Below are 27,700 nucleotides of genomic sequence, written 5' to 3' on the forward strand. Positions count from 1 at the left end.
CCTTTCTATCTCCTTACAATGTAGAGTATGAGAAAAATAGGACGCCTGTTAATAAATTAATCATATTAAATGGATAGCGGTGGAGCGCCCAGCCTGGCTGCTATCTCTCTCCAGCCTGCCTCCTCCCCAATTTATGATTGGTTCAGTTTTGTTTGTAGTGTTTACGTGTTTGATAATTGTTTCCCTTTCATTGTGATCTGCTATGCTTCGGAAGAAGTTAGGCGTTACATGTATGTTATGTGTGTTTATGGTCTTGCTTGCCCTTGTTTTTTTGTGCTCTTCCCTCTCCCATTCCGGAGCTCTCTCTTCCCTGTTCCCTGTCAAGTGGCAAGATAATCCAAAATCGGTGGAATAAGTGTCTAAATCATGTCATCCATAGACTCCCTACCCCCCACGGATTTCTGTATGGGGAGCAGGATGGAGTATATTAGCGCAAGTGACACAAACATTCCATCGCCTTCATTTATAAGACTAGACATCAAAAAATCATTCTTAACACAGCCAAATGTCCCTGAATCTTAATTGTATTTCCTGGAATGTAAAACGGGTCAACACTCCAAGTAGTCATTGTTAAAGAAAGCAAAGACAGATGTAATCCTTTTTCAGGAGAAACACTTGACCCTGAATGAGGCTGCTAAATTAGATCGTGACTGGATAGGAAAAGTGGCGTCTTGTTGCTTCTCAACCAAGTCGAGAGAGGTAGCAATCCTCTTCCATAAAGTAACAGTCAGTGAGTCAATTTCAGACATTCAGCGCAGATTTTTTATCTTTAAATTCACCATAAATGAATCTGAACTAATCATTGCTAGTATGTGGGGACCTAACTTTAATGATACTGAAACCTTCCACTCAACTATATGGAGAACCCCATCTCCCAACTCTGATTGCTGGGGATTTTAATGAGGTGCTTGAACTTTTTGTGGGCAAATCTTGGCCTCAGAGTCATAAGGGCAACCAAAACTAGAATGGGTCTGGAGTTTTACATTAAAAATCTGGAACTGTCTGGTGGCTAATACATCCAATGGGTAGGATCTATTCATACTTTTCTCTGGTGTCTGGGTCCTATTCCCGAATAGATTTCTTTCTGATCTCCAGTCACTTGATTAATTTTGTAATTCACTCCTCCATTAATACAAATGCTGTCTCTGATCGTGCCCCTGTAACTCTTCAAATAGTAGCAGAGCTGGGTGAGAAACAGCCATGTAGAAGGAGCTTTTTATTCTTCACTTTTATTAGATTTCCCACTTTAAAAAAATTGGAAAAAGAAATTGGCCTGTTCCTGAGGACAAACAAACCCTCAGCATCTTCTAGCAAGCAATTGAGGGAGACACTCAAGGCCTGGTTGAGGGGTAGAATTATAAGTTTCATGTCTTCCAATAAGAGAGAAGATGAAGAAAATATGATAGGCCTTTAGAAAAAGGTAGAAGAGTTTGATTTGTCTTCTGCCACTGTCCCATCTCCAGATTTGCTATAATCCCTGATGAACTGTAGATATGAATTCAATCAGATGCACTAGGCACAAGAAGAATTCACTCTCTTTTGATTCAGGCAGGACTTCTGGGAATGAGGTGAAAAAAGTGGCAAATTGCTGGCAGACCACCTAAGACAAAAGACTTCTGCATTTAGAATCATGGCCACCCATGATGAATGTGGTAAGTTATGTGCATCAACTAAAGATATTAATAAAGAGTTATATAGTTTCCATAAAGATCTGTACAAATTGGACACGAATCCCACCACAGATGCTTTGGATCAGTTTTTAAAAAATATTAAATTACCTCAAATTAGTGCAGCCCAACATAGAAATCATGATGTGCTCCTAACTGAGGATGAGTCAACTGAACTGATTAAGAATATGGAAGTGGGGAGAGCCCCCAGACCAGATGGCTTTCCTGCCAAATTCTGTGCACACTTTCTTGACCTCCTGCTTCATAAGATGCTTAAAATGTTTGAGTCAGTCCTAGAGGACACCCTTTCCCCTGTGCAGAGGGAAGCCCTAATATCAGTTATTCCTATAAACCAATAGTACTGCACTTTTGTCCTGACATCATGGAAGGTTCTGCTTCACTTCTGTAGCTGATTGTCTGAAATGTACCTGCTAGCTCCAGCAGATGTTTCTGTATTGAAATTGAACAGAAGATCCTAGCACCAGTAGCAACTGTCTCTTTTATTGACACCAAGCTGTCAAATCCAATCAAACCGGATGTCTTGCCTTCACTTAGGAGCCCATCATGGACCACAGTCCATTGTGTTAGGTTCTGTACAAACACAGAATCAAAAGACTCTACCACCTCAGGTTAAGCCCCTAGCTGCCCACTCTGCCTATCTCTCTATCTCACTTGCATTCTCTTCCTCTCCCTCTACACAGATGTATACCCAAGACCTTCATTTGTGGCCCAATCCAACTTCCAGTAAAACCAACAGACAGACTCCCCGTTGACATTAATGGAAGTTGGACTGGTTCTTAACTCCTTTTAAAACATCTCATTCTTTTTTCCTTCTACATTTCTCTGAATGTTTCCCACAACCATTTTGGCTTTTTGATTCCCACAGACTCTTTACTAGAAGCTGAACTGCCTCTTTCTGTTGATTGATTTCATCTGGCATCCAAGGGAAGGGAAAGAAGTAGGTTCAAGTCAATCAGATGTCCCCTGATAGTTAATCAAAGAAAATTTATAGCCTGGCTGGATGGTTCAGGCCAAGAGAGAGAAGCTGATTGGAAATATTACCCATACCCGTCTAATGTTAGGGACATGTTAATATCTTCGGGCAGACTTTGGTTTTAGTTCATGTACATACACAAACCACACAGACACAATAAGTTATCAGTCACAAGAAAGCAGCTTCCCTTTTGTTGTGTGATCTTGTGCAAATTTTAGTCCTGCTTTTGGGAACTGTGGAGGAAAGCAAATCTCTGGTGATAGTGTGTTTTTGTTTTTAAGGAAGTAGCACTGAAAGGTCATCTCTTAAAAACAGTTTGAAAGAAGAGGAGGATCGACTGTTTTTTTCCCTGAAAGAGAACTTAGTGCTGTGATAGGGAGAAATGACTTGGAAGTTCAAGTCATCTCTCTGGACAGATGCCCTGCCAGTTCCTCCCACCAGCCCTGACCTGAAAGGCATGCTGAGAAAGCAGCCTAAGTGTCTATGAACCGTATGTGCCATTCTTTCTGGGGAAGGTTCCATATTTCCACATTGCTTCACAGTGCTGCCACCTCAGCTTGCACTGAAGACAAGCCGCACCTGGGGATGGATGCAGGGAGATTTAAATCTTCTGGCCAAATTGAGTGATTAGAGAAGATGGTTTTGGGAACACATCTGTCTGTCTGCCTAAGTTCTTCTATAGACACTGATCTCTCTAGGATCTCTAGATTTAGACGTTCTGTTCAGAGAAGCACCTCTAAGGCTGGACCATCTTAATGTTGTCTAAAGTGCCTTGTGATCAGATCTGGCCACTGAGCGGTTGTCCCGTTCTGGGGGAAAAAAATTGAGATTTCAAAAAATGTCCTGTTCTGTGCTGGGACAGAAGTGAGACCTTCTGACATTTTTTTGTGAAAAGTGTGGTGGGGGGGAAGAACTGAGAGCTTTCAATATTTTTTTTTAAACGAGAGAAAGACCCAAACCCCAGGACAGCCAGTGCCTGGTGGGAGGTTAGAGCACTACACTGGGAGACACAGGTTCAAGTCCCTACTCCTAATTAGACAGAGGAAAGACTCTCCCATAATCTCATCTGAGTGTTCCAATCAGCGGGCTATTCTGGGGTAGGTCCTGCTTAGTCGTTCATGTCAGAGCTATTCTATTGTGTATAAATAATTATATATTCATTGGGCCAGAGAGAGAGAGAGACTGACTCCATTATCTAGTGGTTAGGGCTCTAATTCCATCCTGGACATGAGGAACCTTTCAGAAGAAAGTTTTGTTGAAACTGATCCTGTCATGTGAAAACTTTTGGTTTCAATGAATCATCATTTTCTGACCAAAAACCATTGTGTTGCAAAATTTCTGGCCAGCTCTATTCCCAGTGCTCTGTCTACTCACCTCCACCTATGAGGAACAGGGAAATCACCTGGCTTTTTGGAGACAACAGCATTGCTAAGCTTCTGGGTGAAAGATTCTGATTTTCCCACCTGGATACCGCCCATAAATAGACCACTAACATTTTTACCCAGCTGGGTAATATTTGAAATGTAGATAGAAAAACAGCAGACAAGAAACCAATTCAGAAGACACTGTGAAACGGGGACAAAGGATCTCAGAATATAATTACCTCATCTTGAATACTGGTTGGGTTATTGGACTGAGGTGTTTTTTTTTTTTTTTTTAAAGCTATGTATGTTGTTGACTCTCGGCACCAAAGGAAATATGTTTTGTTTTATCTCCTCCTGCCACATATGCAGAGCCCTGATAATTCTGTATTAACAAGCAGGCTTCATTTTTAACCAAGCTGTCACCCAACAGAGCAACTACACATCGCTGCTGCTCCCACAGAAGTAGCATCTGATTAAATAATTTGTAACACTGATGTCACTGACAGAGATGTGCTCTCAACAGAGGAGATATGCACCATGCATTTCCCTGCTGATAGCACGGAGAAGTCAAATTGGCACATGTGGTTAGCTGCTTTGCACGTTCAGTCCCATCCCACTTTGTACAAGCACTGAAGAACATAAGAGCGGCCATACTGGGTCAGACCAATGGTCCATCTAGACCAGTATCCTGTCTTCTGCCAGTGGCCTGTGCCAGCTGCTTCAAACGGAGTGAACAGAACATGGCAATTATCAAGTGATCCATCCCCTGTTGTCCAGTCCTAGCATCCAGCAGTCAGAGGCTTGCCTTGTGTTATCCCTTTGGGATCAGAATTGGGAATCCCATTGGGAATTGTCATACTTGATGGGATTTTTCTTTAATAAGAAAAAAAAAAGCCACTGTGGGTTTGGGAGCCAGACTCACCCTGTAAAAGTAACTGTCCAGCTTCCTGAAGCCTAGAGGAATGAATCACACAACACAGATAGCCAGTCTCCTTCTCCTCCCCGAAACCCTCCCACCTTTATTCCTGGGATTCATTCTTTCTCAGTATAGAACCGCATCAGCCAGTTTTCCATACACAAAGAGTTAGGTGTGGGAAGCCTTGTCCTAGAATGGGAACAACTCTGTATTGGTTGATTTCATCTAGATATAGGAAATATCTCTTTCCGGGGTGCATTCTAAATTCACCCGGGGCTCAAGCCTTTAATCACCCAAAACTACTGTGCTAATAAGCGATGGTCACATAAACACCACCCTGTACCAACCTACTGACCGCTAGCTTCCATCCAGGACACACCAAACGATCAGTTGTCTACAGCCAAGCTCTACGCTACAACCACATTTGCTCCAATCCCTCAGACAGCGACAAACACCTACAAGATCTCTCAAGCACTCTTAAAACTACAATACCCACCTGTTGAAGTGAAAAAACAGATTGACGGAGCCAGAAGAGTACCCAGAAGTCACGTACTACAGGACAGGCCCAACAAAGAAAATAACAGAACGCCACTAGCCGTCACCTTCAGCACCCAACTAAAACCTCTCCAGCGCATCATCAGAGATCTACAACCTATCTTGAAAGATGATCCCTCACTCTCACAGATCTTGGGAGACAGATTAGTCCTTGCTTACAGACAGCATCCCACCCTGAAGCAAATACTCACCAGCAACCACACAACAAAAACACTAATCCAGGAACCTATCCTTGGAACAAAGCCCGATGCCAACTCTGTACACACATCTATTCAAGTGACACCATCGTAGGACCTAATCACATCAGTCACGCCATCAGGGGCTCGTTCACCTGCACATCTACCAATGTGATATATGCCATCATGTACCAGCAATGCCCCTCTGCCATGTACATTGACCAAACCGGACAGTCTGTATGCAAAAGAATAAATGGACACACATCTAACATCAGGAATCATAACATTAAAAAACCAGTAGGAGAACACTTCAACCTCTCTGGTCACTCACAGACTTAAAGGTGGCAATTTTGCAACAGAAAAGCTTCAAAAACAGACTCCAATGAGAAACTGCTGAACTGGAATTTATTTGCAAACTAGATACTATTAACATGGCCTTGAATAGAGACTGGGAGTGGCTGTGGGTCATTACATAAATTGGATCTTTTTCCCCATGATAAGTATCCTCACCCTTCTTGTCAACTGTCTGCAATGGGCCATCTTGGTTATCACTTCAAAAGTTTTTTTTCTCTTGCTGATAATAGCTCATCTTAATTAATTAGCCTCTTAGAGTTGGTATGGCAACGTCCACCTTTTCATGTTGTCTGTATGTATATATATCTTCTTACTGTATGTTCCATTCTATGCATCCGATGAAGTGAGCTGTAGCCCACAAAAGCTTATGCTCAAATAAATTTGTTAGTCTCTAAGGTACCACAAGTACTCCTGTTCTTTTTGCCAAAACTGACTGGAACTCTAGCAACCTGAGTTCTAGTCCTGGCTCTTCTACATGCCTGCTTAGTCCTCTTGGGCAAGTCACTTCACTGTTCCGTGCCTCAGTTTCCCATCTGTAAAATGGGGGTAATGCTACTGACTTCCTTTGAGATCTATGGTTGAAAAGTACTAGGTATACTGCTGATTATTATTCATTTTGAAGGGAAGCCACCTGAACAGTGAAAACTGATGAGGGACTCAGGCTATGTCCTTCAATGGCCAGGTTGTTGCAAAACAAATTCAAACTATTATCTTAAAGGGGCAGCATCCCACTTGGTCACAGTTGGCTCCTTGCACAGCTCATGTGTGTAAAGACATACGATATGATCTAAAATCAGTGCAACCACAGGCTCAATGTGCGTGTTAGTGAGTGAGTAGGTAAGCCCTGTATGTGTGTACATTGCAAGTAGGGCTCATCCCTTCTAGTGTTATGATCTTGCAGGATCCTTAGGTTACAGTAGGGCTTCTCCTGCTTGTGTGACAAATAGATTCCATCTTTGGACAGACACCAACTCAACAGCCTCACCCCTATGCTCAGTTAATGGAACCGAATAGTGAGTGGGTAGCATGGCAATGCAGGAGATACAAGCTCATCCAGAAGAGCTGCAGGAGATGTGCACTGATCAAGCAAATGGGCTGATCATGCTCACTTCTACTCCTGTGAATAGGTCTTACTCAAGTGAGTAGCCCCATTGCCTTCACTGGGACTATTTACCCAAGTGAGGGATTGAAAGTCTAACCACTAATTTCTGAGTGGCAGATTTGAAACACTTCCACTTGTTTCCAGTGTGTAAGGTATTTGTTGCTTCACTTCCTCTCCTAAGATGATGTGCAGCCGTGCTGTGCAGTTGTTAAACAGCTGCCAAGTTCCATCCCAGAGGTGGCCACATTTCAGCAATGTTGGACATAGTTTATAAGATGAGAGGTTAGGGGAAGAATGACCAGTTTTTGCCATTGTAATGAAAAACCTTGAGCTGTAGCAAATATGTTCCTGCATCTTCTCCGAGTGTTACTGTAAGCATTTTATTGTCAGCTTCAGTAACTAAGAACCTGCCTCTTCTCTCGGGGGCAAATCCTGTGCCAGGAGCCAGACAGATTCCTCATGGTGTGGCTACACTGTGCAACAATTGGCAGGGTTTGGAGGTGTCAGTGTCCCTCTTCTGCAGCAGGAACTCAGCTGTACTGGCTCCCCTGCATGCTAATGCAGAGATGGGATCCAAGGAGAAGCTCCTACATGGATCCCCTTGCCCAGTTTTCCTCTGCAGAGGGATGCTTTAGGGCTAGGGAGGGTGCTGAAACCTCAGGCCTGCAGCAGTGGCCTGTGGCGGTTCCCAGCTGCTCTGCTCCCTGGGCAGGGAGCTTTCCTTTCCCCTTGCACATATCCCTAGTGCCTGGCCCAGCTGCTGCTGGGCTGAATATTCCTGTTGCATAGGCTGCAGTGGTGTCTGCAGGCTGGATGGGAATGGTGCATTCCCACTGGTTGTCAGTGCAGTCCCATCCAGGCCTGTGCTGCCCAGTGAATGTGTCATAGAGTCAAGTGAGAGGGAGGCTGAGCATTGCCCTTATATATCACTAACAGCTCCATGTCATTACATCAATAAGATTCTCCAGGCCATACAGTCCTGGGACCGCGGCCCTTTAAATCCCTCGGCTCTTAATGACTTTGTGACTTCTAGAAAACCTAGCTTTGTGTAAACAATTTGTCATGGAGCTTCGGCGTCAGCTTCTGTTCCGTTCCCATCGTTTGGCAGATACTTAATGGCCTGCGTGCCCTTTAGGGGCCATGGCTAGGTCAGTGGGAACAAAGCCAACGATGAGCATAAGCATCAGTTTCAGTGTGTGACACTGCTCTGCTGAGCCTTCGGGGTGCCAATACGTTCTGCATCCTCTGGCATACGTTGTCCTTCGTTCGCAGCGCCCAAGGGCTTCTGCATGGAAATAGGATCCTCGCTGCTTGGGAGCTCATCTTGTGCTGCTGATTCCTCCTCCCTTGGCGTCCCAGGCCTCTGCGCCTGAGAGCACAATCAGCCCTTGCAGCAACCCACTGGGATGTGGCAAAAAGAGGATTAGAATGCGGAGGGTAACTCTCTTGTCTGCAGCTGTGGATACAGCTGCCATCCACCATGTCCTGGAAGAGCTGTGTTGCACATCGAAGCTGGATAGCTTTCTATCCCTTTCTAGTTTATTAGTGTTCTGGTAGTGAGGCTGGATGGCCAGGTGGTTAGGGCACTAGCCTGGGACTTGGGAGATCTGGGTTCAGGTCCTTCCTCTACCACCGACTTCCTATGTGACCCATGGGCAGATCAGCCTTGATTCCCTGTCTGTAAAATGGGATTGTGGTGCTAGAGTGTTGTGAGGCTAATTACATTAAATACTGTAAAGCAGTCAGCTAGATGGTAATAGAGGCCATGTAAGTACCATGGATTATTGGCACATGTGTCTGGGGCCCTATTGTGCTAGGAAGAGTTCATACACCAGTGTACCTCCATAGTTCACATGTAGGCCTGAGAGGCTAGCTTAGTTCTCATAGCCCAGTTAATCTCTCTCACTTCCAGCAAGGCCCAAAGGGTTTTCAGAAATTCCAGGGGATTGTGGAAAACAAACATCTTCCTGTCCACCAGGACCTCAACCATGTCCCTCACCACCACGTGAAGTCACATAAGCCCTTTTGGACCCATGCATTTAACCTTCATCAATGCAACTTCAACCCTGTTGAGGCTTGGAAATTCAAATGGAGTTCACAAACAGCCACAAATAAACACCTCATGAAAGACCTGATGCAGGAGATCCCTGGCTTCAATCTCCCACAAAGCTCATGGGACAGGGCCGCCCGGAAGGCAGGGGGGCAAGTGGGGCAATTTGCCCCAGGCCCGGGGCCCCACAGGGGCCCCCACAAGAATATAGTATTCTATAATATTGCAACCTTTTTTTATGGAAGGGGCTCCCGAAATTGCTTTGCCCCAGACCCCCTGAATCCTCTGGTCAGCCCTGTCATGGGAAACCCTAAAACACATCTTGCTGCACAAATGGAAATTTAAAGACTCTGCAGTGTGCACCTGTGGTCACCCAGAACAGACCACAGATCATATAATGACTTAATGCCTGATTCACAAATACAAAGAAGGCATCACAGCAATACACTCTGCTACTCCAGATTCAGTTATCTGGCTTAACCATCTGGATGTAAAATTATAGTTTTTGCTCTACATTTACATCAGCCATATAAAGACGACTTCCAGCAAGGGTGCCAGTTATGATTTTCTTTCTTTTTGTCTATTCGGAACTGTAACGAAACTGCCAGTTTCTGTCACAGTCACTTCACTGCATATAGATCATGGAAGGTGCTGACTTACAGTTGCTACCAGCCAGAGCTAGACTCGAATAACCTATAGAAATGTAAGCTGTATATCCCGGCTGAAACCAGTTCCTTGAGCCATCCTATACGTTCTTAAGTTATAATTCCTCAGGTGGAGAGTAGGCAGCATGTGACAGGGAGTTGTTCAGGGGATCTATGGTGAGGAAGCACAGTGAGTGAGCGGTGTAGCAGAAATGAGTCTAAGAACTGCATTCAGATAAAGGAGAGTGAGTTAGTTCTTCGGGGTCCAGTCCTATAAGAACATAAGAGTGGCCATACTGGATCAGACCAAAAGTCCATCTAGCCCAGTATCCTGTCTTCCAACAGTGGCCAGTGCCAGGTGCCCCAGAGGGAATTAACAGAGCAGGTAATCATCACATGATCCATTCCCTGTCACTTGTTCCCAGCTTCTGGCAAACAGATGCTAGGGACACCATCCCTGCCTATCCTGGCTAATAGCCATTGTTGGACCTATCCTCCATGAATTTATCTAGTTCTTTTTTGAACCATGTTATAGTCTTGGCCTTTAGCTAATCCTCTCGAAGGAATGCCACACACAGAGGCAGTTCACTGAGACAGGTGCTACAGTGACACAGAGTCAGCTGGGATCATTCCACTGCGCCTCAACAACACAATGTGGCGCCATCATGTCATAGCACAGCCCAACAATGCAGCATTGTCATAAGTGACCGTTCCAGCGTAGATCCAGTACAGACACCTGAAGACTGAGCCTGGCCTAGGCCAGCTGGGACAAATGGGTGCCACTAGGCGTTCTAGGAAAAGCCTGGGCTTTATTCGCCAGACCCAGACACCTAACGAGTATGGGTCCCAGTAGGGGTCAGTATCCATTGACTCCAATGGCTGTGGTTAAAGCAGCTTTATTTGTCCCTGCTGCCTGTGTTTGAATTCACAATGCTTAAGGTGCTGAGGCAGGAGTGGAGCCACCATTGTCTCACGGGCTGGTTTGCAACAAGATCAACTTCCGCTTTCCCAAGGCCCTGGAGGACTGGATAGATTTAGATTGGGACCATGGACCACTCACTGCATCCTATCCACCGATGCATTAAATCCTTCCCAAGCTGTGAAAGAGCCCAAGCAGGTCCTGAGGCAGGAAGTCGACTGCTGCAATTGAGAGAAGTGGCTGATCGGGGAAGGAAATTCTCCTTCATTTTCCCAGACAGGCAGCAGGTACCTGCTGTCACATCTATGAGAGATACGCAGACACCAGGACTGCTGCTGCTGTTTGAAATGAGCCACCGCCGTATGGGAGCCGGTCTCCAGAACAGCTCCGCTGCTGTTGGTTTTATTGCTAATCGCTCCCTGCTTTTCATGCTTAGCGTAAAAGGACACAAACAAACTGGAGGCGATAGCAGCTGTTTTCATCCCGCCTTCCAGCCCTGACAATGCGTAGATGGTTGCAGTGCCGGGATTTGATGGCAGAAGCTTACTGGGGAGGGCAGAAATTTACCTTCTGCTGTAAATGACTGGTATAAAATATACATCGGTACATATGCTTATGCTAAAATGAATATAGGAGAAAGGGCTGAAGACACACACGTGTGAATTCTTGCCTACGGCCCCTTGCCTGCACCCAGCTGCTCCCATATTAACACCTAGATTTCCAGAAGTCCTCAGCACCCAGCAGCTCGCGTTGTTTTCAGTGGCAACACTTAGGTGCTGAGCTGTGTTGACAATCTGGCCCAGTATTCTAGCTTTGTTTGTGGCCACAGAAGTGATCTCACACGAGACTTAGACAAATAATAATGGTAAAAAGGAAGATCTGTGGTCTCATCAGATCGAGCTGGGGTTGAGCTTGGATGGGAAGACCTAGGAGGTTTTAGGGACAGATTTTTAAAGGCACCTAGTGAGATTGCCTAGGCAACTGACTCCTGTTGGACTCAATGCAAGTCAGGCATGTGGGCACTTCTGAAAAAGCTCGCTAAGTGCCTGTCTACATCTTTAGGTGCCTCAAAGCCTTTACAAATGTGGCCCTAAGTCCTTATGAAAATCAAGCTCTTGTCTCAAGTTGGACACTCAAAATCAGTGGATGCTTTTGGGCTTTAACCTTTCTTTGTCCACTTGCCCGAGGGGCTCGAAAGTGCATGTTTGTAAATTTGCTTTGAGATGCTTAGAGACAAGCAGCTGAAGAAATACAAAGCACTGGAATACAAAAATGCACATGCTGTATCTGTCCTAACAGCCCCAGTCTCTGAGCTCACCACATCCCTGGCTATTAACCCCTGAGTTCCCTAAGAAGTCTGTCTTTGTAACCGTTGAGCCTGGCGCTACACCGTGGGGGAGCTCTGCACCTTTCAAAAGCCTAGTACTGTAGTTGGTGAGTTTTGGAAGAAGAATGGTTGGATTCTGTGCTGCAGGCCTACAGACGCTTCAGTGATGCATGTAGGACAAGGGCAGCATGTCTTAGTACGAAAGAGGAGAGAGGATGTAACACTTCTTTAAGTTTTGCCGTGCCCCAGGCTTTCTCTTGTCTTGCTCCTCTGAACTGTGCTCATTCCAGGTGTCCATTGTGTCATCAAGTGCCTGGCCATGTGGTTGATCTGGCTCATCAGTGGAACGAATAATTGCCTTCACTTGGCAAATCCGGGCTGAGGAGGAGAGATGCAGTCAAACAAAGGCTTTGCCTCCATTGGTCAACAGCTGCACTGAAATCTCTTCTGTCTTTTTGGGTGACTGGCGCCCCTTCAAGTTATGTTAGGATGGGAAAAGGGTGCTGCTTTGCATTATTGATTGCCTACTGTCTGCAAGGTAAAGGAGGCCTATCTTCATATGTTCATACCATGCATCTGGGAGACAAGGACTGTACCTCTGCTCTGATGTCTTTGTTGCATCTAATTTCCACAGCATTAGGGCATATAATGACTGCTAGCTCTGTACCGACCGGATACTATAACAGGTGTAGCCAGTTAGCAGTCCCCAGTCTGACAGCTGGACTCTCTAGGCCTATGGCTCTTGCTTTTTCCATGCTGTGACCACCGCCCCCTCTCCGGTACAGCAGGAAAAGTTTTGGGAGAGTGCTGTGACACATCTCCTCTGACCGCCCTGTTAGGCTCCAGGTTGAGAACCCACGCGCTGCCTGAGCCAAATTCATCTTTGGAGTAAGTCTGTCGAAGTCCATGGAGTTGCAGCAGGGACTGATTTACCACAGTGGCTGTGTCCCCCTTCGATTACCCAAATGGAAATGTTCCTTGTCTATAGGCAGCATGCCCAGCCTTGGGCTTGGGGCACTCTCCTGGCCTCAGTAGTGTGAGCACAACAGAGGGGTTCCTTCAGCCACTGCGTTCCCGAAGAGTTCCTAGGCTCAAGCTTGAAACAGGACCCAGCAGGCAGAGATGGGCGGAAGGAGCTGATGAACTGCAAAAGGCTGAATATGAATAAGTACAAACATCCCAAAGGCTCCCTTTGAGGGAAATCTTCCTCTTCTCTTAAGCAATTAAATAGGACCCAGAGCCCCACTAAAATTAAAATAACAAAATCCATTTATTCTGGCAGAGACCATTTGTGAGCACCTTTGCCAAAACATTTTTGTGGTGCTGGTCTTTTCAAGTGGCTCCTTTTTGCAATAAAATCCAGATGCCATCCATCCACAGAGCCCTCCAGGCAACTGGTGATGTCTATGAAAGATGCCTTTTGTAATTAATTAATCTCCCCAGCGCTGTGGTGGTGCATTCCCAGTGGTTCCCAGCCCGTTTCTTTTTGCTGACCCCAGCAGAAAAGGAGCATATTCATTTCTGAGCGCTGAAGAAAGTCTTTGTGCTGGAAGGAGCTCACAAAAAGGGTTAAGCTCCTAACTGGAAAGACAGCTGGGATTGCAGGAGTTATCAAAACACAAACAGAAGTAAGCAAAGCTTTTAATTGGCCTTGCTGGGCCGCCATTTCCAAAGCCCCTTCCTTTGCTGATCACAGATAGTCCCGTTGATTTACTGACCAGCTCTGCTGTGTCCTGCCGCAGTGGAATCAATTGGCCTCAATGGAGCTATTGACTTTAGCAGAGTTACGCTTGGGGTTTAAAATGTTCGTCGCCTCCTACTCTCTCCCCACTGACCTGCGAGGGGCTGTCGGCCTCCCAGCCTCACTGTGGAGCTGGGCAACTGTGAAGGGCTGGACCTAGTTGGTAACAAGAGGCAAGTCAGGCTGATGTTAGAGGGAGCTAAGCTGCCTTCAGAAGTTGTCTGTACCTCTAAGGGCATGGCAAAGGGTGCTTGAGCAGTGTATGGGGCCTACTCCCACCCCTGCCCTGTGAACAGCATTCAGTGGTGTTTTGTCATGTGTATGCACACAGACAGATTCGTTATCCACACTTGCGTGAAGCTTATGAATGTAGGCGTAAATGTGTGCTCCTGTACAATCCCGTGGGAACACGGTAACTATCAGGCTAATTAAAGTATTAGCAAATGCTGGTAATTATCACAATTGCTTTGGTGGGAACTCTCACTTTACTTTTGTTAGATCTGGGCCCTCTGCATCCTCACAGCTCGGGGTGAATCAGCATTTCCATTATCAACCCCCATCTCCTCCATCCCACTCACCCCCTCTGGGAGTTTATAGCTTGCTTTGGTCATAAAACTTGTGTTTCAGGCTGAAAGCCTCTGCAACAAAGTTTCAGCACCCTCTGCAGCATTCAGTTGGGAATCTCATTTAAATCAGTTTTGTCGTTTAGAGGTGAGTGACAAACTCATGGAACTCGGCTCCCCATGCATCAGAGCAAACCTCCATGCGTCAGGGCATCAGGCCGCTGCCAGTTGATGAGGGTCAGGAAGGCACTGTCCCCGTGGGCTTGGCTATAACCCCCTACTGTAGGGTTTATTGTACTTTCCTCTGAAATGCTTCAGACAGGCCACTGTCAGAGGCAAGGTACTAGACTGAGTGGACCACTACGTTGAACCCCTCTGGCAATTCGTGTGTTGTAGTATCAGAGGGGTAGCCATGTTAGTCTGGATCTGTAAAAAGCAACAAAGAGTCCTGTCGCACCTTATAGACTAACGGATGTATTGGAGCATGAGTTTTCATGGGTGAATGCCCACTTCGTCAGATGCATGCAACCCATGAAAGCTTATACTCCAATACATCTGTTAGTCTATAAGGTGTCACAGGACTCTTTGTTCCTGTGTTGTAGAGTATCCAAGGCAAAGTCCTAGGAATGCCAAAGAGTTTGTAACCTGTCAGCCAGTCTTGTTCCTTTCTGGGTAGCAGGAGACAGGCAGCTTGCAGTATTGCCAACCCCAGCGCTCAAAAATCATGGACCAAGCCCCAGAAAATTAAGAGATTGGCTTAAAAATCATGGGATTTTTTTGTAAGTGTAGTAAATGTCGGATTTTTTTTCCTTCTGTTTTTTTTACCCATTCAGGTGGCAGCCAGATCAAGTCTTCAAGCTTCTCTCTATAATAGTGGGGGGCAAGAAACACCCTCTATTTTAATAAAATGCAGAAAGAAAGATGAGACCCTCACCTAATCCTTGGACACTAGGTGCTTGAAATCAATGGGAGTTAGTTGCATAGCCTGCTTAATTGCCTTTGCGCATCCCACCAAGCACCAACTGCATTGTTGGGTGCCTAAATACTTTTGACAGTCTGGCCCTAAGTGCCCGAGTCACTTTTGAAAATGGGATTAAGGCTCCTAATTCAGGTCAATTTGAAAATGTTACCCTTAGTGTCTCTGGGCCCCAAGTCCCCAGCTGTCCAAAGGGGATGACAGTACTTCTCTGCCTTGCAGTGTCACATACTCTGGTAATGTTACCTTGTAAGCGCCTTGTAACAGTGTAAGCACCTTGCAGGAATGGTGGAACTCACTCTGTCTCTCTTATTTCATGTCTCCATTGAAACGACGCTCAAAACTCCACTCTCGTCTCTGCTGCCTACAAGCTGCTAAATATGATCAAGATCTTCCTAGCAGCAGCCAGTCATGCCGCTTTTTCAGTTGTCTGCACCTACTCACACACTTTCTTACCGCACAGTAACGACGGTACGTCATGAGGCCAGAATGAATGGCTCGTGGTATGAAATTAAAGTGGGCTGTGTTTCTTTCGTGTAGCACAGTACTAGGTCCTAAGCCCTTTGGGACAGGGGCTGTCTCTTTGCTGTGTGTTTGCGCAGCGCATAGCACAAGGGGGTCTTGTTCCATGACTGAGGCTCCGAGGAGTTATGGCAATGCAAATAATACAGGCTAATAATACATTGTAACGGCTACATTGCAAGCTCCCGTTGTTCTCTGTTGCACTGTACGTTTAGGTTCCTGCCTGCAGATAGGGTTGCCACCTCTGAGATACAAAAACTCAGGGGAGACACTGAGCCCATAAAACTGGACAGCTGGCGTCACACCCTGAATGTCCTTACCGATTTCCCAGGACTGCTATGTCAAACAAAGGAGGATCCTGGGAAAACCTGGGCAGGTAGCAACTCTACCTGCAGACCCTAACTACAACATGAGCCCCAGAAGGGAGAGAGTGCCATTGGATGGCAGCATGCATACTCTCCCAAGATCACATGCATGCGCTCCAGCTACCTTAACACCTCTTATTCCCTTTAAAGGAGTTGAATGCTTCCAGACTTGCAGTACAAAGCTTCCAAACTGGAGAGAGACAAGTGAGTACCTGCAAAATGGGCATTGTTGTAATTGGTGCTGCTGTGCGAGGAAAGCTATTCGCAAAACCTGCCTTGTCTGGCCAGCGACAGCTAATCCTCAGCCTTGTCAAGGGTGCGCTCTTTGCACAAGCATCTGTGACACATGGCATGCAATAAAAAACATTCCTCTAGAAACAATCAGTCGGTTCTATCTCATTTGTAACCTAACAACTCAGCCTAGGTTTTTGTTGGAGCCTTTTTGATCGATGGCTTTAATTTTGCTGGTGTTTTACACAGGTTTCCAGTCCAGATGTTGCCACTGTCAGACAGTAACAGCAATATGGGCTAGGGGCAGTTCATCATGGCACTCGGGTTCTAGTGCCAAGGGGAGGTCAAAGGCTAGGGGTCAGTTGCTCATTTGATTACAACCCCTGTTTTTCAGGGGCAAAGGGTGCGGTTTCTTTGAGAGCTCTTTTTTTGCACTGAGGTGAAACCTGCTACCAGTGCAGCAGACATCCTGCTTATTTTCAGGGTCCTCTGGGAAGAACAGGCTCATTTACAGCAGATAACAGCTGTTTGCAGTGAGAATCGACAAAAAGTAGATCTGAGGTGGCTTCTCACTTGGCCTAGTACGGGTTCATTTGAATGACTGGCATTTTGCAGCCACTGGGTTCATTCAGAGGTGCCCTGTAAGGTGGCATGAGTCTAAGGGGATCGAACATGGTGCAGTTCATGCCCTGCCTCTCAGCTTTGGTGACAGCAGAATGGGTTTGTGATCAATATACTAGACTGGGACTCAGGATGGTTTTGATTCAATTCTCTGCTAGGCCACAGATGCTCAGTGTGACCCTGGGCGAGTCACTTATTCTTCCTATGCCACAGGTACTGACTTTCAGCTTTCACCCCAGCTTGGCCCCAAAGCCCCTTCCCCCCATTCCACCCCTTCCCCCAAGGCCCCACCCTGGCTCTGCCTCAACTTGCATGTGTCTGTCTTAACCAGATTCACGTAAAGAAGCTCATAGTTCAGGCTGGCACTGTGAGTTCATTCCTCTTTGACTAAGCACTGCAGCGAATATAGGACCAGCTCTTGCAGTCTTTTCTCAGGCAAAATGCACACTAGCATCAATGGACGCTTGACCTGCATAAGAAGCTCAGCATATGTAATTTGTTTTTAGATCTCACAGAGTTTAGGCCCAGAAAAGTGCATTGCACCTATAACGGTGGGTAACCTTAACCTTGAATTCTCTGGCCTTTTGTGCATTGCATTGAATTCTTAGAGACAAAGGCCACCTTTGCTTTTCCACACCACTTCACACCAAAGGCAATGGGAGTTTCATGAATGGACAGGAAGGAAATGTGGAGTGTAGAATTCGTTGGGGCAGAGGGGAAGGAGGAAAGCATTGAGGGCAGGGGACTAGTACTGAACACTTTTAGGTTGAACCGTTGTGCTATCTACTGGACAACCCCAAAAGAGAGTCACTGACAGTCCTGACTCTTTAAAATTCCTCATACCCTACAGGAAGGGAGTGCCTTTCTTACAGGAACTCAGTGTTATTCAGTGGAATTCAAGCCAGGAGGCAGGAAATCCCAATGTGGGCAAGGAGGAATTTAAAGGGACAGGACACTGGTAATTTATAGATTAAATTGGTTCTTAACTGTGCAGTTGCAAGCAAAGGTTTGAGTTTTTTCCAGAAGTTCCCTGTTATGTTTTCATACCATCTCCTCTTGACTGAGACGCGGCTCTGTCCTCTACTGTACGTGCCAATATCCATGTGAAAATCAGTTATTCTGAGACAGGCCAGTCAAGTGCATTGCCACATCTCCCTAAGGGTATGTGTTCACTGCACATGAACGGTGTGTTCTTCACTCGGGTTAGCTAACTCAGGTTAAAAGAAAAGGCAACTCAGCTTTTAATTCAGGTTAGCAACTCGAGTTCAACCCAGGCTCCCCTGCAGACTTTAATTTGAGCTGCTAACCTGAGTTAGAAGCTGAGTTGCCGTGTCATATGGCTATGTTAATCCGAGTTAAGAACATCTTTTTTTTGCAGTGAAGACATACGCTCTACATAACTAGAGAATATGAAACTGCTCTGTACAGTAATTGCCTTGATAGGTGTTGTTTGTACAATGTTATAAGAAACTATTGCAAGCAATCCTGGAGGCGCTGGGACACTATAGTGTTCTCAGAGAAGCCAGAACCCCAGTAACTCCTGGACCTTGTTTCTTTAGAATTTAGTCCCATTGACCATAAATGGGCAGTGTCATAACTGATCCTTATTGATCCACTCTTCACGTCGGTGCTATTGATCAGTTTTCAGTCTGCTTTCTGCACCGAGAGCATTTGTGTGGATTAGCTTAATCCAGCTCCAAAACAGATTAAGCTAAGAGTGTCCACATGGGGAGCTAGTATGGAATAGCTATTCCAGGCTATTTCCCCATGTAGATAAGCCCCAAGAGCCTGATCCAGCTCCCACCAAAGTACATGGAGGTATTTCTGGTGACTCCAGTGGAAATGGATCATCGGGTGTTGCTACCTTTCCTGTTGCATTAACCTCATTAGAATGATGTTGCATTCTTGTTTGTTATGTTTCCACGTTGACAGTCTCTCCGCCCTAGCTCCCTCAGTAGCGTCATGCTTTCTGTGGTATTGCCCTTCTCTGAGCCACTGGGACGCTCCAGTGTGTCTGCCTGGACAGGGGCAATCCATGTGCCCACCGCATTTCTGTTACTGATGCAACTCAGAGGTACCATGCGAGGGTGGAACTGTTTCTTAACGGACATAGCCAATTAAAGAATAAGGAGGAACATGCAGGTGGAGGAACATGCTGTGACCTTACTGACCGTAGCTGCAACAAATCAAGTCACCCTAAGCAATAGAAAGGAAATGGGAAACTCCCTTACTTGGATTTCAGCCCTGTCCCATGAGCCTTGGTGTGGAGCCCTGCTTTCCCTTCTGTTTCCCGAAGAGCTACCCATAGGCCATGGTTCAGCAAAGTTCTCAGGACGTGCCTCACTTGAAAAAATGTTCAGGTCCAGTGCAGTCAATGGGGCCACTCATGGGCTTGAAATTTGGCCTGTGCTTAAGTACCTTGCTGAATCAGGGCATCATAGCTCTTCCCCTTCACCACTTGTGCAGGAGGAGATGGAATTAACCCCTTGGTCACCAGGACACAGATAGTGTCCTTGCAACCTGATGCTCACTCCCAGGTCATCGCGTGCCCCACTCCAATAATGTTCTGCATTAATGTGTTTTCTCTCTCTGTTCCGGTTAGGGAGCTGATGCCCAGAACCCTGGATGGGCAGATCACCATGGAGAAAACTCCCAGCTACTTCGTCACCAAGGAAGCACCTGCTCGAATCTCCGCCATGTCGAAGGGCACCAAGCTCATCGTGGTGGTGCGGGATCCCGTGACCCGAGCCATCTCGGATTACACGCAGACTCTCTCAAAGAAGCCTGATATCCCCACCTTTGAAAGCCTGACCTTCAAAAACAGGACTACAGGCCTGATCGACACCTCGTGGAGCGCCATCCAGATCGGCATCTACGCCAAGCACCTGGAGAACTGGCTCCTCTACTTCCCCATTGGGCAGATCCTCTTCATCAGTGGGGAGAGGCTGATCAGTGACCCTGCCGGGGAGCTGGGCAGGGTCCAGGACTTTCTGGGCCTTAAGAGGATTATCACAGACAAACACTTCTACTTCAACAAAACCAAGGGCTTCCCCTGCCTGAAGAAAGCTGAAGGCAGCAGCAAACCCCACTGCCTGGGGAAAACGAAAGGCAGGACCCACCCCAGTATAGACAGAGAGGTGGTGCAGAGACTGCGGGAGTTCTACAGGCCTTTCAACATGAAGTTCTACCAGATGACTGGGCATGACTTCGGCTGGGACTGAGGCTGAAAAATAAGAATTATTTAAGAAAAGAAAAAATATAATATAATATATATTTTTTTTACATATCAGAGAGGAAATGTTAGAGGTGTGCTGAAAACGCTGTCCATTCTGTTTGTTCTTTTTGACACAATGTTACTGCTTGGTTTGTTTTCTTTCCTCTATTAGCAGCAGGTTGGTGTCTGCTTCCACGGACGAGGCAAGGTGGCTGTGGGCCAATGCTTGGTGCTATTGAAGTCAAAAGGGCTCTGGCCCTTTAGGTCAGTGGTTTCAGAATTTGACAGTCTGTAGAAAAGTCCAGGAGCAACATTTTCAGATTTGCCTAAGTGACTTAGGAGCCTACATTCCATTTTCAAATGCGACATAGGTACTTAGAAGAGCCTAACTCTTATTGAAAGTCAGTAGGATTTAGGCTTCTAAGGCCCAGATTTTAAAAGGTATTTAGGCATTGTTGTGCTCAGCCTTGCAATGCCTAACTGATTTAGGCACCTAAATTTCATCATTAAGATTGAGGCTCCTAAATGCCTAAATCACTTTTGAAAATGGGACCTAGGCTCCTAAATTGGTTCGATATTGCAACAGGGAGCTCAGCAACACCTAAATACCTTTACAAATCTGGGCCTTGGTGACTAAGGGCTGGATTTTTAAATCTATTTAGGTGTTTAACCCCCAGGGGAGGTGCCCAAATGCCTTTAAAAATGTATCTCTTAGTCACTTTTGAAAATAGGGCTTAAGGTCCTAAATACCTAAATCACTTTTGAAGATCCCAGAGCTGGTCAAGACACTTCTTCCTGTGAAAATTTATCATTTTTTTTCACGTTGGTGGTGTTGGTTCAAAAAGTGGAAAAAAATTCTGTCATCAAAAACCAAGTTTTTTTTCAGCAACTGGTAAAACTGGAGGGTTTTTTGTATACAAAATTGAACTAATTTGGGTTTTGATTATAGAAAGCGGGGGAGGCAAGGAAATAGATTTTGACAAAAACTGATCTTTTGACATGAAAATCTCACTGTAGTCAAAAGGCTGTTTTCCAGCCCACCAGCTCTCAAGCAGCTTCCCCTATCACTTGTACTCTCTCCAGGTCGCTATTTCAGAGCTCACCAACCTCTTTCAAGATTCTCAGTCAGAAAGTTCACCAAGCCAACATGCCTCCCATTGGATGTCATCCGTAGAGTTTGAGGCTGTGGCCTTCATGGGATTTCACACTAAGAGGGGAGTCATTGGGGGCTGTAGGGGGGTTCCATGTCCTGTATATTCTTGAATAGGGAATAACTAAGTAAGAACCAGAGTTGGAGGAGGGGAGGTGTGTGAGGTATCCTGCTAAGACATGTTCAGGAATATGTTGGACGAGGACCTCTTGGCTTCAGAAAAATCTCAGAAGAGAAAATGTTGGGGCAAAGGTTCATTGGACCGACCCCCAGCATGCAAGGTCACATTGACCCCGCTACCTCCCGCCAGTATTGTCATCCTCTGTCTCAGTTCTTGTTTCAGAATGTTCCAGCTCCAGCTTTAATCCCTTTTTTGGCCAGCATCTCGTGGCACAAAACATCTGGGTCAACATTTTATAATCATCTGAACCGAACAAAAGTAGCGATCAGATCAGTCAAATGCAACCCAGAACAAAGCAAAGCCACAGCGCTTGCTGGAGTGCACAGTGCTTCCCTTTGTGTCTTAATCCTCGCGGCGGTCTAAGGGCAGAATCATGGGTGGCTACAGTGCTCGCCTGTTGTTAAGATGCTGGCCAGCTGTGGTCACAACAGCTAAAGGGGCTGCTGCAACAGCCACACTTTCTCAGCTGAGTAAAACAGCACATGCGGATGAATTTGGACAGTGCAAGAATTTTCATCACCACCTCCAACTTTCATCCAAAACTCAAACCAGAAGATTTCCTTTGGTGCAGCAGTAAAGCTGTTAACTTTGTCCCCTTGTTGTATTTCCCTATCAGCCTCCTCTGGACTTCTATTTTCTAGCCCCAAATGCCAAAATCAGAGCAGGTTGGCAAAAGTTTTTAGCAAAAATCAATGACAGTGTGTATTTCCTTTCCCCTGAGATTTGACATTTTACTGGAATACTTCAGTGAAATTTCAGAATGTGCAATGCTTTGACCAGCGCTATAGTTTCTGAGCTCATGCTCAGCTAGTGGGGGTGATGGGAGAACCATCAAAGTGGCCCTTCTTTACTTGTTTTGCTATCATTGCTTAACCTGAAAATGGAATCTCCGGAAAGCAATTGATTTGTTTCATTCAGGCCGCTGGTTTGGTTACAGCTGTCCCACTGGCACTGCTCGATGAATGGCCCTCTCCGTATATTCCCGCTTCCCATGTGAGCAATGCCATTTTACACCTCCAGTTCCAAAACCCAGATGTTGTGGGCAATATTGCCTCCTTAGGTGTCATAGTGGTTTAAGCCTAACAGCAAGGTAGTGGCTCGGTCCTTGGAGGATTGAGGGACTGATGCATTTTGAAGTTCACCAAAGGCTGAAGCTGTCTGAGCGCCTTGGTTCTGTTACCCAGAGCTTCTTTCAGCTTGCGGGTGAAGAGCTGGCCCCAGCCAAGTGTTTAACGCCTGATCCAAAAGCCAGGGCAGTCAGTGGAAAGGTTCCTATTGATTTCAGTGAGCCTCAGCTCAGAACCCTACATGAAAAAAGTAAAAAGTCCCAATATGTTTCATCCAGACCATCGGTGGAAGTTTTCAAGATGCGGCTTTTTGGTTTTGGCCATACCGCATCCATTCAGATGAATTGGAACCGAGCAGCTGAAAATCCCACTCCCCATACCTAGCACTTTGAAAAGGTGCTCTTGAGGTCTGGTGACAATTCCCCTTACTTTTAAGAGAGGGCTACAGTATTTATGGTCCTTATGCATTCCCAACACACACAGGACACATTGAAGGGAAATGAAAGCCCTCTCTGTGAAATGTGGCCTATTAGATCGTGTTTCCAGACAGCTCTGACTCATGTGAGAAGCTCACTCGTATATTTATATGACATAATGCTTTCCCCTCCCCCAAAGCTGCATTACTCTGCAACAGGGAGTCTCTTGAACTTTGAACTTCCTGGCAGTGGAATAGAGACTCATTTTAAAATATTTATAATGGCTGAACATTGTATTCAATATTGGTAATTCCTATGGCAAGAATCCCCTGGGCTGCAGATAAGAAACCTCGGTGTCATTTTGCAACCTGGCTTATACATGTAACTAGTGCCAGAGGTGATTTGTATGGGAGTGTAACTTACGCTTCCGTAGGCTAACTTAGCCTTCCCGGGTGGGATTTTCAGACACCCTTAAGTGACACACAAGAAAAATTGCCTTGAAAGCCAATAGAGTTTGTGCTTCTAAATCACTGAGATGGTTCTGAAATCTCATTTACATTTTGTCAGCCCCACTTGGCAACTTCTGAGGGTATGTCTTCCTGCAGCACATGCAGCTATACACAAGCTAACTTCTGGCTAGCTCAGGTACCACCAGCAATGAAGCTCTGACCATACAAGCTAGCAGCTCCCCAAGTAACTACCCAGGATTCTCAGCGGTTTTGTACAGCCCATGTGCTGCTGCGGCTTCCCTGCTCTGGGCGCTCATGCTAGCTAGATTAAAGCTAGTTCAGGTCTCGGTACACATGCTGCATTCAGTTCTCTGATGGCAGTGTAGACATACCCGGAGAGCCTGCATGGTGACAGTGTGGAGAGTCAGAGAGAGGTATAAAGTATACCAAAAGTCCTTCTAAACTTAGATCCACTGCTGCATTTAGCCCACATGATTGTACCATGTCACCACTGGCCCAGGCATTGTGACTTCCTAAGAGCTCCAGTGAAGCAGCCTCACTGCAATTCATCCCCGCACAGTGAAGGAATCAGTCATGACCTTCCATTTTCCCCAATCGCTTCCCAGACTCAATGTCTTGGATCTCTTATAAGCCATCATCTGCATTTGAGAACATCGACAAGCCCATCTTGAATCACTTGTTAACAGAATCAAGGACCAGTACGGCTCATAAAATGTTAGTTGCCTTTAATCACTAAGTCTGCTGCTGTCAGACTGAGTATGACTAAGCATGTTGTGGGATGCCTTTGGAACAAATTGGCTTGCAAAGGTAGAGGTACAGGGATGTAGCATTAATCTCGGTGCAAGGTTCTCCTCCTAACCCTTGTGAAAGCTAACGGGCATCAAAATCAAATGGCTTTATGGCACCAGTTGGGGGAACTAGACCACCTGCTTAGTTACTGAGCGACTGGCATTGTTTAAAAGGGGGACAGTCACAGAGTTTAGGGCCAAAAGTTAGGCTTTGTTACTTTTGTGAAACTTTTTTGTTTTGTAAGAGGTGGGATTTTTTAAAAGCACCTAAGTGCCTTGGGCACAACAGGGAGCAAGTGGCACAGGCACAGTGACACATAGGTGCCAACGCCCATTGTTTTTCAGTATAATGAAGACCTGCTCTATACACAGGTTTTGTACCAGTAGAAATGTTGGTTAGGAGGTGGGGGTTTTTTTAACCAACTCTTTCCTGCCCATTGACTTTCAAAGCTCCTAAATCACTTAGGAGCTTTTGAAAATCCCACTGACTGAATAAAACTTGCCATTTCCCTAGTAGCCTAAGAAAAGTTAACGCAAATCTCTTTGAAATCTAATACAATTTAAACCTCAGATCCTAGAAGGTATTTAAGTGAATTCAAGGAGAGTTAGCCTTTAACATACCTTTGAGGCTCTGGGACCAAATTACCTAAGGCCCTTAGTCTGATTTCAAAATCCTAAACAAGGGAGTGGAATGAATTTAATCAGTCCCCTGTGTAAGGAAACCCCTAGCTCAACATTACTGAGCAAGTGTAGCAGAACTGGAAAGTGAAATTGACTTAGAGTTTGATTTTTTCCCAATGGAGTAAAGTGGGGCTGGTGGGGGGAGAGAGAGAGAGAATTGGTGATGAACAGCAAATTAGATGTTTAAAAATCTTTCTGTTTTAATAGCTAAGGTGTTCTTGAGCCCAGATAAGGATTGGGTTTGTGTATTTTATCATATGCAACGTTTAGACTTTCACAGTGTCTCGTTAAAGTGCAGTATCATATGGAGGGTCATAGCCTTCTCTCAGGGCTTGGCTACACTTGCGAGTTACAGCACATTAAAGCAGCCCCAGGCACACTAGCTCACTCCCCAAGGCACGTAGAGTGCTCTGACTCCGCGGCTACAGCGCTGCTGATACTCCACCTTGGCGAGTAGAATAATGTTTGCGCCCCCCCACTGGAGTGCCATGGCGCCAGTGTGGATGACGTGTTGCATTACTGCGCTCTGATCAGCCTCCAGAAACATCCCATAATCCCCTTAAGTCAAGTGGTCACTCTTGTATAGGCTCTTTGAAAGCTCCATTTGACAGCTGGCTGCTTATCTGCTTCAAGACAAAGCAACCATTACAATGCTGTGTGAGAGAGAGAGAGAGAGGCAGCGGGAGGGGGAGGTCTGCTGCTGTCTGAACTTAAGACAGGCTGCTGACATGCTCTCAGTCTCCCAAAAACCCTCTCTCTCTCCCCATATACACACAACACACTCCCTGTCTCACCTACCCCCACCTACCCCCATTTGAAAAGCATGTTGCAGCCACATGCATGCTGATAGCTACCACAATGCACTGCTCTCTGTGGCCGTTGCAAGAGCTGCTAATGTGGCCATGCCAGTGCATTGGCAGCTGTCAGTGTGGACAGACTACAGCGCTGTCCCTACTGTGCTCTACAAAAGCTGGTTTAACTCAAAGCGCGCTACATCTGCAGCCATGCCCTCAGTTACACAGAGGCATCGCCCACTTAGCCTCCATCTGATTGCATTTACACCACTGTAAATCACTCTTAGCTGACATTGCTTTATAGCTGTGCCCGGCTAGCACAAAGGGGTCCAGGCGCCAAGGCGTTATTGTATTACGACTAATAATAGTGATGTGCTGGTGTAAAATGGGTGTGATGTTGGAATCAGGCCAGCTAGGAATTGCACAGCATGAGTACACAATTGGACACCCCACCCCCCCAGTCATTTTAAATAACTGACAGCCTTGTGATCAGACGTTCTACGCACTTGGAGAGCCCTTCACAGGTGCTCTCACAGTTCAAAATCAGGCCATGGCTTTTGGTGTAATGGTACAAAACCAACCAGTGCATTTTCCTTCTCTAGATGCTCTATTGATCAGATGCAAAGTCAACAGCCATCTTTCCATTGACGTCAGTAGGTTTTGGATCAGCCTCAGAAGCCTCAGTTAGGCAAAGCATTTAGGCCCAGCTTCTCAAAGGCATTTAGGCACCTAACTCCCATTGATTTCTAAGAGAATTAGGCACTGCAATACCTTTGAGAAGCTGGGCCCTAGGCACATGCTTAAATTTAAGCGCATGCTTTGCTGAATTAGGGTAGACTACTGACCTGAGATCTAGCTGCCTGGATTGGAAAAGATCAGACTAACAGGGCTTACTTTGCAGGGCAGCTTGTGAGTTTTTCACTGATGTGTTAAAAGGATTTTTGTTGGTGTGATTTCCTGGGGGAAAGAAGATGCTGTATCAACATACTGTGCCATTGGGTATATAATAACCTCACAAGGAATTGTGTTATCCAGATATTTTAAACACTAGAAATGACCCTAAACCCCAATATGTCATGGGATTCCAAGGAATGAGGCTCCTGTATTTTAATGCAACTGATATTCCGGGGGGGAGGGCAATAACCTTAAGTTATATTTCAAGCAATGACATGCTCGGTATATAGAAATTTATATCCTGAATTTACTTTATTTATTTTAAATAACTGATATTCAGCCTCCTTTTTTGCACCCCGCATAAGTTAGCATATATTTAGATATCCAGGGCAAGGGACTTGTCCATATATTTTTAAACATAGGAGAAAAAAAAATCTCGTGTTTGTACATAATGTTTTCTGGTTTTCCTTTGATCTTCTCATTTCCTCCCTTTGGTGCTGTTTCTGTATAGACCAGATTAATTTAATTTAAGACTGAAGAAGCACACATTTAATAAAGTTTACGGGTATTGAGAGGCTGTGCTGTCTTTCTGGTGATGGCTTAGCTGCAAAGGGGGAGCGGGGGAAGGTATATGATACTCAAATGGAAAATTAGTCATTTGTATGTGTTTTCTTCACTTTAAAATAATTCTCTTAGGAGCAATGATCACATGTATGTGCAGATGTTTGAAACAAGGGGTGAATTCTTCTCTCACGCTGGCATAAATTTGTTGTACCTCCTGTTTACCAATTAGGCATTTCTGTGGCACTCATTATCTGTTGGCCAGATTTTTTTAAGACATTTAGGCACTGAGAGAGGCACCTAATGGGGTTTTGAAAAGTGTTGGGATGCCTAAATCCCACTCAAATCAATCCCACTAGGTAGAGCTCCATGATTAATTTGGTGGCAAAAGCAAAAG

General features: G+C 45.6%; 1 protein-coding gene across 1 annotated transcript in view; it reads left to right on the plus strand.

The window, feature by feature from the left end:
• Positions 1-25,740, plus strand: part of LOC115635732 (heparan sulfate glucosamine 3-O-sulfotransferase 3A1-like) — an 86,423-nt gene extending 60,683 nt beyond the window's left edge. Inside the window, exon 2 of the mRNA XM_030534877.1 lies at positions 19,690-25,740. Within this exon, the coding sequence (XP_030390737.1) occupies positions 19,690-20,308 (619 nt within the window). The 3' untranslated portion in view covers positions 20,309-25,740. The remainder of the gene's footprint in view (positions 1-19,689) is intronic.
• The last annotated feature ends 1,960 nt before the right edge of the window (positions 25,741-27,700 follow it).

The sequence above is a fragment of the Gopherus evgoodei genome, chromosome 15 (genome assembly GCF_007399415.2).
Source record: "Gopherus evgoodei ecotype Sinaloan lineage chromosome 15, rGopEvg1_v1.p, whole genome shotgun sequence".
NCBI classification, from domain to species: domain Eukaryota; kingdom Metazoa; phylum Chordata; order Testudines; family Testudinidae; genus Gopherus; species Gopherus evgoodei.